Below are 18,287 nucleotides of genomic sequence, written 5' to 3'. Positions count from 1 at the left end.
TGAATAATGCATTTGAACGAAAGCACTATTCAATTAATTTATTTGTATTTTAACAAAATAATACAAGTGAAACCTGAGTTTTTTCATCTGTGCCGAGGAGATATGACACTGTACTCCTGCTCAACATCTGCCCTGTTCAGGGAAGCATAGGTGTCCATCTCTGTACATATCTTCTTCTGCGACTTACTTTTTCCCCTACAAATACAGAATTGAGAATCACTTTATTTTACTAGAGGATAAGAAGGAGTTCACATCCTACAGATTACCAGGTTGCTCAAATAATTAGACTTAGTGGTACTTTGATTTCCTTACTTTTTGCGAATGTAGGTGATCAGGCAGGTGAGGAGGACCAGGTTCAGAATTAAACTCAGAGCCATTATTATCCAGGGAAGGAGTCCATTCAAATTTTGCTTCCCGTCTGAAGAATCTATGGAAATTAAAACTTTTGATTCATTTCAGGAGTTTGGGGACAGACATTGAGCCTCTGTAACCAAAGACGTTACTCACTGTTCTGCCTTGAGTTTTCTGTGTCGTTCTGAAGAGGAATTTCAATCTCAGCCCGGCCCAGTTCGTTGCTAACTGCTGCATGACATGATGAACTGTTAAAACCTCATCTGAACCGTGCGTTAAACTGATATCACAAACCACTCACTGTTCTGCCTTGAGTTCTCTGTGTCGTTCTGAAGAGGAATTTCAATCTCAGCCCGGCCCAGTTCGTTGCTGCTGACACATGTGACAGTGTTGTTGTGGTAGTCAGCAGCAGGCACCGTGGTGATGCTGTTGACCGTGTGGTTGCTGCTAGAGCTGGTGACTGAGTAATCTGTGAGTGGAGCCAAAGGCCAGGTGATTGGTGGCAGAGGATTCCCCCGACTGATGCACTCACAGACCAGCAGCTTCCCTTTAAAAATGCACTGGGAACCAGGCAGGATTTTAGGAGGAACTGAAAGGAAGGAAGAAAGAAACAAGAGCTTAAATATATGCAGTCATTCAGCATGTGACTCATCCATTACATTAAAATGTAAAATAGCAGATAGTTATATTAATAGAAATACTGCTACTACTCACATTTCACAGTCATGGTGACGGTTGTCTCAACAGCGCCATCATCATATTCCACCACACATGTGATGTTGGTGTTGTGATGATATGCGGTAGGAAGGAAACGTAATAGGTTTTCACGGCGAGAGAGACGAAAATGTTTCCGTGAGCGATAATAATCGTGATAACGTCTCCATGAGGGATAATAACCATAATCATGATGGAAAATGTTCGTGTCAAGAACTTCAGATTGTCCATCAGCCTGTGTCCATTTCCAATAGATATCTGTTATCTCAGAGCAGAAACGAGGAGGATGACATCTTAATCCGATAATGTTTCCCTCCTCCATGGGAGGAACCCGAACAGTAGGTTTTTGGGTTGATGCTGAGTGTGAAAAGGAAAAATAATATTATTGTGTGTTGTATCTTTTGGTCCAAATGAGTATACTGTTGTTTCCATCTCTTCAAAACAGGAGGATACCATTGAGGTTTAAGGCACAGTCAGTTTCAGTGTCAGGAAATAAAATAAATATTAGATTGCCAGATTAAACACTCACCAGAGACTGAGATGTGAACCTTCTTGGGGAAAACATATGTCTGATTACATCCCCATTCCAGTTTGAAGCCATACTCGTACTCTCCACGTGGTAGACCCCGTATCGTGAAAGAGGCTTCTGACTCAGACTTCACCTTGCTGACAAATGCCTTATATAAAGTATTTGAATTATCTTGCCTAAACCATGTCTTTGTATAGGGGGCTGTAATTTTGCTTGTTAGAAAGGTCAGTTCATAAGGGATCCTTATACATTCCCCAGACTCCACAGCAACATGTTCAGTCACATTTAGTGAAAAATCCTTATCGTCAGGAGTGTCTGTCAAAACAAAGCTCAGTAAATACAACTTCCAAAACTGTATTCAATGTAGATTATGTGAACTGTAGTTATATGAAAGTTCAGACCTTTGGCACACTGAGGCTGGCAGTGGCTGACCATCACATGAAGGCAAAGAATCACGTAGATAAAAATCATCTTTTTTTGGCTTAAGAAGAAAAGCAACAAACATGCGTACAATAAAATTAACTGTCAATTAAAAAGCATTTCATGTGAGAATATCTTCTCCTACTAGTCCAAGTTTCAGATTCATAATTTAACAATGAACATCTGTGAAGTCACGCACCAGTCTTCTGTCCCTGCTGTTGCTTCCATCGATGTCAGGGTCGTCAGTGTTAAGGCTTGACAGCAAACTCCTTATCAGCAAGGGATCGTTTCAGCTTACCGTGTCAAACTGAATGTGCAATTACAGAACATTTAAAACCGGAACTAACCAGGGTCGAGACTATTTGTGAACGAGGAAGTGGTCATTTGAAGGAAACACCACAAAAGGAGAGTTTTACAATGCTGAGAGACAGCAGAAGGCTGATGTTTGAATGCTCAACTTTCCAGAAGAAATGAACAAGTTTACAGTTTCGCATTAAAAGTGGTCTACTTCTTCACGACAGTTGTACATGTGGTGACTTTTTTTATATATATACTAACTCATCTGCTTTGAGTGACAGGTGGGTTGATAGCTGTCTGCATTAGTGTCATACACTGACCTGAGCTCCTCCCTTGCCACACCTCTATGCCCAGTTTTGTTTTAAACAGAAGTTAGGCACTGCCAAACGACAATGACTAGAGTCGCGCACCACACTAGTTCTCAAACTGTAGGAACCTTTAGCTTCTATAACTTCTGGGAAAACTTTCCATTTTCTGTGTGTCTGTACTGGAGACACTAACAAATATCATAGGTTTTAAACCAAGCTTCAGGTACTTTCCAAATATGTGCAACCTCACAGTGATGTAATGGGAACATGGTGGACCTACACTCACAAAATAAGAAATACGATGAAGCTCTGACGGCCTGTGGAGTGTTGACTGCATATGTACATGTACAGCTGCAATGTGAAAGTGGATCCTCATGTTGCATATCTCTAGAAAGCTAAAACTCTCATCATTTAAATGACCACAAACCAAGATACAAGATACAACTGGAAACCACATGTGGAACCTCACAGCACTACACCGCTCAATAATAAAATGGTCTTGTTGTGTGCCGAAGGTCTGGTCTGACTTTATTACTCGAATTAGCATGTAAATATTAACAATATCTCTGAAGCACAATGGTGTCCACCTCTTTGGCTGACACCTCTCTCGACTCTATGTCCTTCCCAGAGCCAGTCCTTCTTTTAGTTTGAAGATGGACAGTTTAAAGCAGCCTGCATAACGACTGGTGCTTTGTGTCACTGGTGAAATTGAAAACTGATGAAATTTTAGCAACGAGGCAACGATTTCTATCACTGTCACTTTTCATTAGAGCTGGAAATTATAATTTTTTGCTGAAGCCAGTCAGGTGGAAATAAAACCCTTCAGTTTCTAACACATTGAAACTCTTTTTGTTAAATCTGTGATAACTTGACGCCTGTCGCAGTCATAGGGAAGTCCAAAAGCCTCAACTCAAATGTCATTTTTTTTATTTAAGGCAGTTTAAGCATTTACACACACACACACACACACACACACACACACACACACACACACACACACACAAAACAGTATTGAAAGGAAAACTGAAGTTTATTTATTCTGTGTATGAGAAATAACACCGTACTGTTCCCCGACATCGGCTAGATTCAGGGAAGCGTAGGTGTTATTTTCTTCACAAGGTTTCTTCTGTTGACATTTTCTCCTACAAGTTTAAAAGAAGAAAAACAGTTTCAAAATCAGTCCATTAAACAATTGCTTATCGTTTTTATATATTCATTTTAACATTCTTACCCTTTGTAAATATAGATGATGAAGGTGGCAAGAAGGACCAGGTTGAGACTCATAGATAGACCAGCAATTATCCAAGAGCCGACGGCAACAGACCCGTCTTTCATCCCATTGGTGCTAACTGCTGTATGACATGATGAACTGTTAAAACCTCATCTGAACCGTGCGTTAAACTGATATCACAAACCACTCACTGTTCTGCCTTGAGTTCTCTGTGTCGCTCTGAAGAGGAATTTCAATCTCATCCCGGCCCAGTTCGTTGCTGCTGACACATGTGACAGTGTTGTTGTGGTAGTCAGCAGCAGGCACCGTGATGATGCTGTTCACAGTGTGGTTGCTGCTAGAGCTGGTGACTGAGTAATCTGTGAGTGGAGCCAAAGGCCAGGTGATCGGTGGCAGAGGATTCCCCCGACTGATGCACTCACAGACCAGCAGCTTCCCTTTAAAAATGCACTGGGAACCAGGCAGGATTTTAGGAGGAACTGAAAGGAAGGAAGAAAGAAACACAAGCTTAAATATATGCAGTCATTATGTGACTCATCTATTACATAAAAATGTAAAATAGCAGATAGTTATATTTATAGAAATACTGCTGCTACTCACATTTCACAGTCATGGTGACAGTTGTCTCAACAGCGCCATCATCATATTCCACCACACATGTGATGTTGGTGTTGTGATGATATGCGGTAGGAAGGAAGCGTAATAGGTTTTCACGGCGACTTAAGGGATGAAAGGGTCTTCTTGAGTAATAATGATCATAATCATGATGAGAAGTGGTATAAAAGTCCCTTTGAAGAACTTCAGATTGTCCATCAGTCTGTGTCCATTTCCAATAGACATTTGTTATTTTAGAGCAGAAATGAGGAGGACGACATTTTAATCCGATAACGTCTCCCTCCTTCATGGGAGGAACCCGAACAGTAGGTTTTTGGGTTGATGCTGAGCATGAAGATGAAAAGTAATATTATTGTCTGTTTCCATCACTTCTAAACAGGAGGATGTCATTGAGCCTTTAGGAAAAATCAATTTCAGTGTCAGGAAATAAAATAAATATTAGATGACCAGATTAAACACTCACCAGAGACTGAGATGTGAACCTTCTTGGGGAAAACATATGTCTGATTACATCCCCATTCCAGTTTGAAGCCATACTCGTACTCTCCACGTGGTAGACCCCGTATCGTGAAAGAGGCTTCTGACTCAGACTTCACCTCGCTGACAAATGCCTTATATAAAGTATTTGAATTATCTTGCCTAAACCATGTCTTTGTATAGGGGGCTGAAACTTTGCTTGTTAGAAAGGTCAGTTCATAAGAGATCCTTATACATTCCCCAGACTCCACAGCAACATGTTCAGTCACATTTAGTGAAAAATCCTTATCGTCAGGAGTTTCTGTCAAAACAAAGCTCAGTGAATACAACGTCCAAAACTGTATTCAATGTAGATTATGTGAACTGTAGTTATATGAAAGTTCAGACCTTTGGCACACTGAGGCTGGCAGTGGCTGACCATCACATGAAGGCAAAGAATCACGTAGATAAAAATCATCTTTTTTTGGCTTAAGAAGAAATGCAACAAACATGCATACAATTAAATTAACTGTCAATTAAAAAGCATTTCATGTGAGAATATCTTCTCCTACTAGTCCAAGTTTCAGATTCATAACTTAACAATGAACATCTGTGAAGTCACGCACCAGTCTTCTGTCCCTGATGTTGTTTCCATCGATGTCAGGGTCGTCAGTGTTAAGGCTTGACAGCAAACTCCTTATCAGCAAGGGATCGTTTCAGCTTACCGTGTCAAACTGAATGTGCAATTACAGAACATTTAAAACCGGAACTAACATGGATTGAGACTATTGGAGAATGAGGAAGTGGTCATTTGAAGGAAACACCCCAAAAGGAGAGTTTTGTAATGCTGTATATATATATGTATGTATATATATATATATATATATATATATATATATATATATATATATATATATATATATATATATATATATATATATATATGTATTTAACCAGGAGTTAGGCACTGCCAAGACAACAACGACTAGAGTCGCGCACACTAGTTCTCAAACTGTAGGAACCTTTAGCTTCTATAACTTCTGGGAAAACTATCCATTTTCTGTGTGTCTGTACTGGAGACACTAACAAATATCATAGGTTTTAAACCAAGCTTCAGGTACTTTCCAAATATGTGCAACCTCACAGTGATGTAATGGGAACATGGTGGACCTACACTCACAAAATAAGAAATACGATGAAGCTCTGACGGCCTGTGGAGTGTTGACTGCATATGTACATGTACAGCTGCAATGTGAAAGAGTGCCCTCATGTTGCATATCTCTAGAAAGCTAAAACTCTCATCATTTAAATGACCACAAACCAAGATACAAGATACAACTGGAAACCACATGTGGAACCTCACAGCACTACACCGCTCAATAATAAAATGGTCTTGTTGTGTGCCGAAGGTCTGGTCTGACTTTATTACTCGAATTAGCATGTAAATATTAACAATATCTCTGAAGCACAATGGTGTCCACCTCTTTGGCTGACACCTCTCTCGACTCTATGTCCTTCCCAGAGCCAGTCCTTCTTTTAGTTTGAAGATGGACAGTTTAAAGCAGCCTGCATAACGACTGGTGCTTTGTGTCACTGGTGAAATTGAAAACTGATGAAATTTTAGCAACGAGGCAACGATTTCTATCACTGTCACTTTTCATTAGAGCTGGAAATTATAATTCTTTGCTGAAGCCAGTCAGGTGGAAATAAAACCCTTCAGTTTCTAACACATTGAAACTCTTTTTGTTAAATCTGTGATAACTTGACGCCTGTCGCAGTCATAGGGAAGTCCAAAAGCCTCAACTCAAATGTCATTTTTTAAATTTCAGGCAGTTTAAGCATTTACAAAAAAAAAAAAAAAAAAAAACAGTATTGAAAGGAAAACTGAAGTTTATTTATTCTGTGTATGAGAAATAACACCGTACTGTTCCCCGACATCAGCTAGATTCAGGGAAGCGTAGGTGTTATTTTCTTCACGAGGTTTCTTCTGTTGACATTTTCTCCTACAAGTTTAAAAGAAGAAAAACAGTTTCAAAATCAGTCCATTAAACAATTGCTTATCGTTTTTATATATTCATTTTAACATTCTTACCCTTTGTAAATGTAGATGATGAAGGTGGCAAGAAGGACCAGGTTGAGACTTATAGATAGACCAGCAATTATCCAAGAGCCGACGGCAACAGACCCGTCTTTCATCCCATTGGTGCTAACTGCTGCATGACATGATGAACTGTTAAAACCTCATCTGAACCGTGCGTTAAACTGATATCACACACCACTCACTGTTCTGCCTTGAGTTCTCTGTGTCGTTCTGAAGAGGAATTTCAATCTCATCCCAGCCCAGTTCGTTGCTGCTGACACATGTGACAGTGTTGTTGTGGTAGTCAGCAGCAGGCACCGTGATGATGCTGTTGACCGTGTGGTTGCTGCTAGAGCTGGTGACTGAGTAATCTGTGAGTGGAGCCAAAGGCCAGGTGATCGGTGGCAGAGGATTCCCCCGACTGATGCACTCACAGACCAGCAGCTTCCCTTTAAAAATGCACTGGGAACCAGGCAGGATTTTAGGAGGAACTGAAAGGAAGGAAGAAAGAAACAAGAGCTTAAATATATGCAGTCATTCAGCATGTGACTCATCCATTACATTAAAATGTAAAATAGCAGATAGTTATATTAATAGAAATACTGCTACTACTCACATTTCACAGTCATGGTGACAGTTGTCTCAACAGCGCCATCATCATATTCCACCACACATGTGATGTTGGTGTTGTGATGATATGCGGTAGGAAGGAAGCGTAATAGGTTTTCATGGCGACTTAAGAGACGAAAATGTTTCCGTGAGCGATAATAATCGTGATCACGTCTCCATGAGGGATAATAACCATAATCATGATGGAAAATGTTCGTGTCAAGAACTTCAGATTGTCCATCAGCCTGTGTCCATTTCCAATAGATATCTGTTATCTCAGAGCAGAAACGAGGAGGATGACATCTTAATCCGATAATGTTTCCCTCCTCCATGGGAGGAACCCGAACAGTAGGTTTTTGGGTTGATGCTGAGTGTGAAAAGGAAAAATAATATTATTGTCTGTTGTATCTTTTGGTCAAAATGAGTATACTGTTGTTTCCATCTCTTCAAAACAGGAGGATACCATTGAGGTTTAAGGCACAGTCAGTTTCAGTGTCAGGAAATAAAATAAATATTAGATGACCAGATTAAACACTCACCAGAGACTGAGATGTGAACCTTCTTGGGGAAAACATATGTCTGATTACATCCCCATTCCAGTTTGAAGCCATACTCGTACTCTCCACGTGGTAGACCCCGTATCGTGAAAGAGGCTTCTGACTCAGACTTCACCTCGCTGACAAATGCCTTATATAAAGTATTTGAATTATCTTGCCTAAACCATGTCTTTGTATAGGGGGCTGTAATTTTGCTTGTTAGAAAGGTCAGTTCATAAGGGATCCTTATACATTCCCCAGACTCCACAGCAACATGTTCAGTCACATTTAGTGAAAAATCCTTATCGTCAGGAGTGTCTGTCAAAACAAAGCTCAGTAAATACAACTTCCAAAACTGTATTCAATGTAGATTATGTGAACTGTAGTTATATGAAAGTTCAGACCTTTGGCACACTGAGGCTGGCAGTGGCTGACCATCACATGAAGGCAAAGAATCACGTAGATAAAAATCATCTTTTTTTGGCTTAAGAAGAAAAGCAACAAACATGCGTACAATAAAATTAACTGTCAATTAAAAAGCATTTCATGTGAGAATATCTTCTCCTACTAGTCCAAGTTTCAGATTCATAATTTAACAATGAACATCTGTGAAGTCACGCACCAGTCTTCTGTCCCTGCTGTTGCTTCCATCGATGTCAGGGTCGTCAGTGTTAAGGCTTGACAGCAAACTCCTTATCAGCAAGGGATCGTTTCAGCTTACCGTGTCAAACTGAATGTGCAATTACAGAACATTTAAAACCGGAACTAACCAGGGTCGAGACTATTTGTGAACGAGGAAGTGGTCATTTGAAGGAAACACCACAAAAGGAGAGTTTTACAATGCTGAGAGACAGCAGAAGGCTGATGTTTGAATGCTCAACTTTCCAGAAGAAATGAACAAGTTTACAGTTTCGCATTAAAAGTGGTCTACTTCTTCACGACAGTTGTACATGTGGTGACTTTTTTATATATATACTAACTCATCTGCTTTGAGTGACAGGTGGGTTGATAGCTGTCTGCATTAGTGTCATACACTGACCTGAGCTCCTCCCTTGCCACACCTCTATGCCCAGTTTTGTTTTAAACAGAAGTTAGGCACTGCCAAGACGACAATGACTAGAGTCGCGCACCACACTAGTTCTCAAACTGTAGGAACCTTTAGCTTCTATAACTTCTGGGAAAACTTTCCATTTTCTGTGTGTCTGTACTGGAGACACTAACAAATATCATAGGTTTTAAACCAAGCTTCAGGTACTTTCCAAATATGTGCAACCTCACAGTGATGTAATGGGAACATGGTGGACCTACACTCACAAAATAAGAAATACGATGAAGCTCTGACGGCCTGTGGAGTGTTGACTGCATATGTACATGTACAGCTGCAATGTGAAAGTGGATCCTCATGTTGCATATCTCTAGAAAGCTAAAACTCTCATCATTTAAATGACCACAAACCAAGATACAAGATACAACTGGAAACCACATGTGGAACCTCACAGCACTACACCGCTCAATAATAAAATGGTCTTGTTGTGTGCCGAAGGTCTGGTCTGACTTTATTACTCGAATTAGCATGTAAATATTAACAATATCTCTGAAGCACAATGGTGTCCACCTCTCTGACTGACACCTCTCTCGACTCTATGTCCTTCCCAGAGCCAGTCCTTCTTTTATTTTGAAGATGGACAGTTTAAAGCAGCCTGCATAACGACTGGTGCTTTGTGTCACAGGTGAAATTGAAAACTGATGAAATTTTAGCAACGAGGCAACGATTTCTATCACTGTCACTTTTCATTAGAGCTGGAAATTATAATTCTTTGCTGAAGCCGGTCAGGTGGAAATAAAACCCTTCAGTTTCTAACACGTTGAAACTCCTTCTGTTAAATCTGTGATAACTTGAGCGCTGTCGCAGTCATAGGGAAGTCCAAAAGCCTCAACTCAAATGTCATTTTTTTATTTAAGGCAGTTTAAGCATTTACACACACAAACACACACACACACACACCACACACACACACAAAACAGTATTGAAAGGAAAACTGAAGTTTATTTATTCTGTGTATGAGAAATAACACCGTACTGTTCCCCGACATCGGCTAGATTCAGGGAAGCGTAGGTGTTATTTTCTTCACAAGGTTTCTTCTGTTGACATTTTCTCCTACAAGTTTAAAAGAAGAAAAACAGTTTCAAAATCAGTCCATTAAACAATTGCTTATCGTTTTTATATATTCATTTTAACATTCTTACCCTTTGTAAATATGATGATGAAGGTGGCAAGAAGGACCAGGTTGAGACTCATAGATAGACCAGCAATTATCCAAGAGCCACGGCAACAGACCCGTCTTTCATCCCATTGGTGCTAACTGCTGTATGACATGATGAACTGTTAAAACCTCATCTGAACCGTGCGTTAAACTGATATCACAAACCACTCACTGTTCTGCCTTGAGTTCTCTGTGTCGCTTCTGAAGAGGAATTTCAATCTCATCCCGGCCCAGTTCGTTGCTGCTGACACATGTGACAGTGTTGTTGTGGTAGTCAGCAGCAGGCACCGTGATGATGCTGTTCACAGTGTGGTTGCTGCTAGAGCTGGTGACTGAGTAATCTGTGAGTGGAGCCAAAGGCCAGGTGATCGGTGGCATGAGGATTCCCCCGACTGATGCACTCACAGACCAGCAGCTTCCCTTTAAAAATGCACTGGGAACCAGGCAGGATTTTAGGAGGAACTGAAAGGAAGGAAGAAAGAAACACAAGCTTAAATATATGCAGTCATTAATGTGACTCATCATTACATAAAAATGTAAAATAGCAGATAGTTATATTTATGAAATACTGCTGCTACTCACATTTCACAGTCATGGTGACAGTTGTCTCAACAGCGCCATCATCATATTCCACCACACATGTGATGTTGGTGTTGTGATGATATGCGGTAGGAAGGAAGCGTAATAGGTTTTCACGGCGACTTAAGGGATGAAAGGGTCTTCTTGAGTAATAATGATCATAATCATGATGAGAAGTGGTATAAAAGTCCCTTTGAAGAACTTCAGATTGTCCATCAGTCTGTGTCCATTTCCAATAGACATTTGTTATTTTAGAGCAGAAATGAGGAGGACGACATTTTAATCCGATAACGTCTCCCTCCTTCATGGGAGGAACCCGAACAGTAGGTTTTTGGGTTGATGCTGAGCATGAAGATGAAAAGTAATATTATTGTCTGTTTCCATCACTTCTAAACAGGAGGATGTCATTGAGCCTTTAGGAAAAATCAATTTCAGTGTCAGGAAATAAAATAAATATTAGATGACCAGATTAAACACTCACCAGAGACTGAGATGTGAACCTTCTTGGGGAAAACATATGTCTGATTACATCCCCATTCCAGTTTGAAGCCATACTCGTACTCTCCACGTGGTAGACCCCGTATCGTGAAAGAGGCTTCTGACTCAGACTTCACCTCGCTGACAAATGCCTTATATAAAGTATTTGAATTATCTTGCCTAAACCATGTCTTTGTATAGGGGGCTGAAACTTTGCTTGTTAGAAAGGTCAGTTCATAAGAGATCCTTATACATTCCCCAGACTCCACAGCAACATGTTCAGTCACATTTAGTGAAAAATCCTTATCGTCAGGAGTTTCTGTCAAAACAAAGCTCAGTGAATACAACGTCCAAAACTGTATTCAATGTAGATTATGTGAACTGTAGTTATATGAAAGTTCAGACCTTTGGCACACTGAGGCTGGCAGTGGCTGACCATCACATGAAGGCAAAGAATCACGTAGATAAAAATCATCTTTTTTTGGCTTAAGAAGAAATGCAACAAACATGCATACAATTAAATTAACTGTCAATTAAAAAGCATTTCATGTGAGAATATCTTCTCCTACTAGTCCAAGTTTCAGATTCATAACTTAACAATGAACATCTGTGAAGTCACGCACCAGTCTTCTGTCCCTGATGTTGTTTCCATCGATGTCAGGGTCGTCAGTGTTAAGGCTTGACAGCAAACTCCTTATCAGCAAGGGATCGTTTCAGCTTACCGTGTCAAACTGAATGTGCAATTACAGAACATTTAAAACCGGAACTAACATGGATTGAGACTATTGGAGAATGAGGAAGTGGTCATTTGAAGGAAACACCCCAAAAGGAGAGTTTTGTAATGCTGTATATATATATGTATGTATATATATATATATATATATATATATATATATATATATATATATATATGTATTTAACCAGGAGTTAGGCACTGCCAAGACAACAACGACTAGAGTCGCGCACACTAGTTCTCAAACTGTAGGAACCTTTAGCTTCTATAACTTCTGGGAAAACTATCCATTTTCTGTGTGTCTGTACTGGAGACACTAACAAATATCATAGGTTTTAAACCAAGCTTCAGGTACTTTCCAAATATGTGCAACCTCACAGTGATGTAATGGGAACATGGTGGACCTACACTCACAAAATAAGAAATACGATGAAGCTCAGACGGCCTGTGGGGTGTTGACTGCATATGTACATGTACAGCTGCAATGTGAAAGTGTGCCCTCATGTTGCATATCTCTAGAAAGCTAAAACTCTCATCATTTAAATGACCACAAACCAAGATACAAGATACAACTGGAAACCACATGTGGAACCTCACAGCACTACACCGCTCAATAATAAAATGGTCTTGTTGTGTGCCGAAGGTCTGGTCTGGCTTTATTACTCGAATTAGCATGTAAATATTAACAATATCTCTGAAGCACAATGGTGTCCACCTCTCTGGCTGACACCTCTCTCGACTCTATGTCCTTCCCAGAGCCAGTCCTTCTTTTATTTGAAGATGGACAGTTTAAAGCAGCCTGCATAACGACTGGTGCTTTGTGTCACAGGTGAAATTGAAAACTGATGAAATTTTAGCAACGAGGCAACGATTTCTATCACTGTCACTTTTCATTAGAGCTGGAAATTATAATTCTTCGCTGAAGCCGGTCAGGTGGAAATAAAACCCTTCAGTTTCTAACACGCTGAAACTCTTTCTGTTAAATCTGTGATAACTTGACGCCTGTCGCAGTCATAGGGAAGTCCAAAAGCCTCAACTCAAATGTCATTTTTTAAATTTCAGGCAGTTTAAGCATTTGCAAAAAAAAAAAAAAAAAAAAAACAGTATTGAAAGGAAAACTGAAGTTTATTTATTCTGTGTATGAGAAATAACACCGTACTGTTCCCCGACATAAGCTAGATTCAGGGAAGCGTAGGTGTTATTTTCTTCACGAGGTTTCTTCTGTTGACATTTTCTCCTACAAGTTTAAAAGAAGAAAAACAGTTTCAAAATCAGTCCATTAAACAATTGCTTATCGTTTTTATATATTCATTTTAACATTCTTACCCTTTGTAAATGTAGATGATGAAGGTGGCAAGAAGGACCAGGTTGAGACTTATAGATAGACCAGCAATTATCCAAGAGCCGACGGCAACAGACCCGTTTTCATCCCATTGGTGCTAACTGCTGCATGACATGATGAACTGTTAAAACCTCATCTGAACCGTGCGTTAAACTGATATCACACACCACTCACTGTTCTGCCTTGAGTTCTCTGTGTCGTTCTGAAGAGGAATTTCAATCTCATCCCGGCCCAGTTCGTTGCTGCTGACACATGTGACAGTGTTGTTGTGGTAGTCAGCAGCAGGCACCGTGATGATGCTGTTCACCGTGTGGTTGCTGCTAGAGCTGGTGACTGAGTAATCTGTGAGTGGAGCCAAAGGCCAGGTGATCGGTGGCAGAGGATTCCCCCGACTGATGCACTCACAGATCAGCAGCTTCCCTTTAAAAATGCACTGGGAACCAGGCAGGATTTTAGGAGGAACTGAAAGGAAGGAAGAAAGAAAACCTTAAGCACATGCACAGTCCTTAAAATGCAAACATGATATAGTTCATAGAAATACAGCTGCTACTCACATTTCAGAGTCATGGTGACAGTTGTCTCAGCAACACCGTAAATATGTTTTACCACACATGTGATGTTGGTGTTGTAATGATCAGCAGTAGGAGAGATGAATAATATGTTTTTACTGCGCCGTGCATAATTTGAGAAATCATAACGGCCATACAGGTTTGTAGTCGTCCCATCAGCTTTTGTCCATCTCCAGTGGATTTGAGGTGTCGAAGTGCACAAGTCAGGGGTAAGACAAGTTAATTCTGCAATTTTCCCCCTGTTTATGACTTTCAGCTGCACAGAAGGTTTGTCGGCTGATGCTGAAAATGAAGAGAATCAAGATTATCATCCATCACATCCTTTCGTATGTCTTTTCCAACAAGTGACAAACTGTTTTTCATTGGGACTTCCAAACACTTTTTAATTCTTTGCAGGCGCACTTGAGTTTCATGGCAACCAGCGTTCAGAAAAACTAGAGATTTGTTATATTAATATTCAATCACCAGGAAATATATTACTCACCAGACACTGTGATGCGAACCCTCTTGGGGAAAATATGTGTCTGATTCAGTCCCCATTTCAATTGGAGGCCATACTCATACTCTCCTTGTGGCAGACCGTCAATAACAAGAGAGTCTTCTAACGCAGACTTTGCCACACTGACAACTGTTTCACTTATAGTTGTGGATGGATCTCCCTTAAACCAATATTTTTTGTAGGGGATGGTAACCGTGCCTGCTGGAAAGGTCAGTGCGTACGGGATCGTCAAGCACTCCCCCGAAGTCGCTGTAATGTGTTCAGTCACATTTATTGAAAACCCATCAAGAGTTTCTGTGAAAGAAAAAGAAATTAGAAATAGAAATAGCAAACTTCCAAAGGTATCAGGTTATTCTTTTAAGAATTATTACATTTATACATTTATAATAAAATATCAGACCTGCTACATAGCGGCGCTGGCAGGTGCTGGACTTCAAAAAGAACCAGAAGATCACTACGTGGATAAAAATCATCTTCTCTTTATTTCAGATGAACTGTGGCAAAATAATTTAAAATGATTACAAGTAAGTAAAAGGTAGATAGATAGAACTTAACACATCTTGTATGATATTCTTTACAAAGCAAATTTTAGACATTACAGTAGATTCAACTGTACATACAAGAGAACACAAGAGTGTAGATTTGTCACTCACCTCTCGGCCCTGTATCTTTGGTTACAAATCCTGTGAAACTTTGCTTTATCAAGAGAAATCCATTTCAGGAAACACGGCTGCAACCTGTGCTCTTCGAAAAAGAGGAAGATGCTTTCATAAGATTTCAACAGGAGTACTTGTTTATAACACTAGTTAATTCATTTTTTTCAAGCCAGATGAAGATTTAAAACACAATGAAAAAAAAAAAACCCAACAACAACAAGAGTGACATATACGCTTTATATGACATTACATGCAAATCTTTTTGGTAATAAATTAAATTAGGGATGGAGTCATTACACAAACCCATCCAGAAAGTTGTCTTTGGAAACTTCCAAATGTCGACACTTGCAAAATGAATGAATGAATAACAAATGACATCACAAACCGAACACAACAGTTACCACAAAAATGGGACAAAAACACAGTGATCACTTTAAACTTTGTAGCTGGTAGTGTGTCAATGTCTCTGGCATCATCCAGACCAGGCTCTCAAACGTTGATCTCTAATGAGTTATCCAGTGAAGTTGGGGGTGGAATAAGTGACAAGAAGACAGGGAAGTTAACAAGATGCCTTCCTGTCTCCAGAGAGGGGAGCTGTGTGGTGCATGTGCCAGTGTGTGTGAAACATGTCACTGATGCTACTGTACAGCCTGTAGCTAGGTTGTTGGTCCACATGTGTGGCAATATGAGAACAGTGGCAGTGAGGCTGTGGCACATCTTTGCCGTCATGGTAGCAAACAGTTGTATAAAAAGTCTTAGACTTCAGTTTAGAAATAATAGGTTGTAGTGGGACCTAGGTTCTTTGCAGGCTACTAGCACTGACAGCTGTATGGTAGCTAGGGGAGTTCTCAGCATAGTGCTAACTAGCATGGTGGGGTTCTTGCTCTGGGTAGATGCTAGGAGAGGACGGGACATGACTGGAGAATGGATCAACTAAAACTTATTTCCCACAGTATTTCCTTAATGTAATGTTTTTTTGTTATCTGGTTAACTACTTTAAGCATGGTGCTTTTATTTTGTACTTCTGTTTTACAGTTAAGTTTATTTAGATTAGCATTTGTTTTTTCCCAAAGCAGGACAGTGGTGTGTTGTCCGCCGAAGTTCCCAGATGTCCCTTAGGTACAAGCCTGAAGCCTCACAAGTTGAGTTGTTGTGTAGTCATGTGAGTCCTGCATGAGCCTCTCAAGTTCAGAAGAAATCTTTGAGAAAAAAAAAAAAAAAAACACAACACAATGGAAAAGACACAGAATCTCTACAGAAATGATTTCTGAGTTACCAGATTGAGGTATGGCCCAAATGGTGTGCATGTAGTGGCGCAGCATTACGATCAAGTTACCCAGAAAGCACTCGAAGATTTTCTTCCTGGGCATCCATAGTGGAAGCAGAGGATCCACACGCCAGGCTCTCATTGGGTGGTGTTGGCTATTTTCTCTCCGTGTGTTCTCACTGTTATTTTGGTTGTGGGTCAAAAATAGGCAGCAGTTGTCCTGCCCAAGGCTCTTGGGGATTTATTACTTTATCTCATAATTTCTCCTCTTGAAACACGTGGGAGTTACAGGTCAACTATTAAACTCAACTAAACTTGGTGTGTTTGATACAGAAAGATGCGCAGCTTGGTTATGTGCAAACAAAAAAACACCAAACCTCATGCACTAACGAGGCAGGAAATATAAGGACGTGTGCGAGTGTGTGTAGGTGCTGTTTTTGTGTGCACATAAGCAGAACGGATGTAACCTCGAGACATGAAGCCATTAAGGAGAAAGCAGACAGAGTTAAGTAATTTCCTGCAAGCTCTGGGATATCTGAACATCACCTGTTAACCCTGACCTATTCCAACACTTTTTTTTCTATATGAAGCAGACCACGTTACGAGAGGATAAGGAAGAGAGACGAACATTTTGTTATGTGGCGATCAACACCAGACGTGCCTGTGTGTGTGTGTTAAGCACAGAGCTAGTGCAATGAACTACTTTTTGTTGAAATTGGAGGGAAACAGTTTACTGGAACTGTCTCAGCATCATCAGTATTGTACCAACATCAGGCTGTGGTTTCAGACAGAGCCATGTGCTGTAACTACTTATTTGCCAACAACAGACAGAGCGGTTACACCTAAGTGCTGAATAGTGGACAAATATTCTGCTGCTCGTGAATAAATAGGACTTAATGTTTTTTGTTGTTTTTTTCATTCTGGTGCAGATTGAACAAACGATGCTTTAATTATTAGATTAATATTGGTCAGAGCTTCTAGCCTTTATGCTCATGCTGTTGGGTACTTAGGCATTGGCTCTGTACATTTTCTCTTCTAACCCTGAGAAAATAAACAAATCTGCCCACAGCTCACCATGCTTTTTCATTCCTTTCAGTATCGGACAGTCCCTGCACTGCTTTTCTGACAGTCAGTTCACCTGAGCACTGAGGCCCACAAGCTCACTGACTGTCATGTATGTACAGCGATCAGAAATCAACTTGACAAACAGGAAAAACAGCACAAGGTGTTGACCTGGCCTCCAAATTCACTGGATCCAAAACTCTTCCTCTCAGACCCACACTGACAATATCCTGTTATCAGACACCACAGGACACCCTCAGAAGACCCATGTCCATTCTCTGATGAGCCACAACTGTTTTGGAGGCACAAGAGAGACCTACACAATATTAGGAAGGTGGTCATAATGTTATGCCTGATGAGTGTATACCATCAGTATATCAAGTATCAAGTATTGTACAGTTTTGATCGCCATGCTTTTAGGTTTTTGCTGAGCTGTGCAGAGCAGTTGCATGCCGGTATTTTCCCGAAGGGGGGCGAGTGTCTTCTGGTTTCCATTTGCCATGATCAAAATGATCAAAACCTGAACACATATGTTATCCCCCCACTTATTTAAGGAGCATTATTCGGCAATCCAGTGTTGTTACAAAAATGATCATCTCGGGGATTTCTCCTTAAAGTGCATTAAAAAAAAAGATCCCAGGACCCAATGCTGGACGCTCACCAAATCTCAAGCGTCACTGCCTGTTAAAAGTT

At 40.3% G+C, this 18,287-nt stretch overlaps 2 protein-coding genes across 2 annotated transcripts; both read right to left on the bottom strand.

Annotated features, from left to right (window-relative positions):
- Positions 1-308: 308 nt before the first annotated feature.
- On the bottom strand, positions 309-15,358 carry LOC125014628. Its single transcript, XM_047595873.1, has 28 exons — positions 15,263-15,358; positions 15,010-15,103; positions 14,595-14,903; positions 14,096-14,392; positions 13,716-14,003; positions 13,526-13,645; positions 10,227-10,304; positions 8,769-8,876; positions 8,551-8,630; positions 8,150-8,464; positions 7,618-7,977; positions 7,205-7,492; positions 7,014-7,134; positions 6,847-6,924; positions 5,548-5,655; positions 5,330-5,409; positions 4,929-5,243; positions 4,451-4,789; positions 4,042-4,329; positions 3,851-3,971; positions 3,664-3,761; positions 2,214-2,283; positions 1,996-2,075; positions 1,595-1,909; positions 1,066-1,422; positions 653-940; positions 508-582; positions 309-427 (listed from the first exon to the last, which is right to left on the bottom strand). The coding sequence occupies exons 15-28, from the start codon at positions 5,574-5,576 to the stop codon at positions 309-311; spliced, it is 2,574 nt and encodes an 857-aa protein (XP_047451829.1). The 5' UTR covers positions 5,577-5,655; positions 6,847-6,924; positions 7,014-7,134; positions 7,205-7,492; positions 7,618-7,977; positions 8,150-8,464; positions 8,551-8,630; positions 8,769-8,876; positions 10,227-10,304; positions 13,526-13,645; positions 13,716-14,003; positions 14,096-14,392; positions 14,595-14,903; positions 15,010-15,103; positions 15,263-15,358.
- On the bottom strand, positions 10,730-12,299 carry LOC125014626 (sialic acid-binding Ig-like lectin 7). Its single transcript, XM_047595872.1, has 5 exons — positions 12,090-12,299; positions 11,872-11,951; positions 11,471-11,785; positions 10,993-11,331; positions 10,730-10,872 (listed from the first exon to the last, which is right to left on the bottom strand). The coding sequence occupies exons 1-5, from the start codon at positions 12,116-12,118 to the stop codon at positions 10,730-10,732; spliced, it is 906 nt and encodes a 301-aa protein (XP_047451828.1). The 5' UTR covers positions 12,119-12,299.
- Positions 15,359-18,287: the final 2,929 nt, after the last annotated feature.

This window comes from Mugil cephalus, chromosome 10 (genome assembly GCF_022458985.1).
Source record: "Mugil cephalus isolate CIBA_MC_2020 chromosome 10, CIBA_Mcephalus_1.1, whole genome shotgun sequence".
Classification (NCBI taxonomy): domain Eukaryota; kingdom Metazoa; phylum Chordata; class Actinopteri; order Mugiliformes; family Mugilidae; genus Mugil; species Mugil cephalus.
This window is presented reverse-complemented; position numbering and strand designations above follow the sequence as displayed.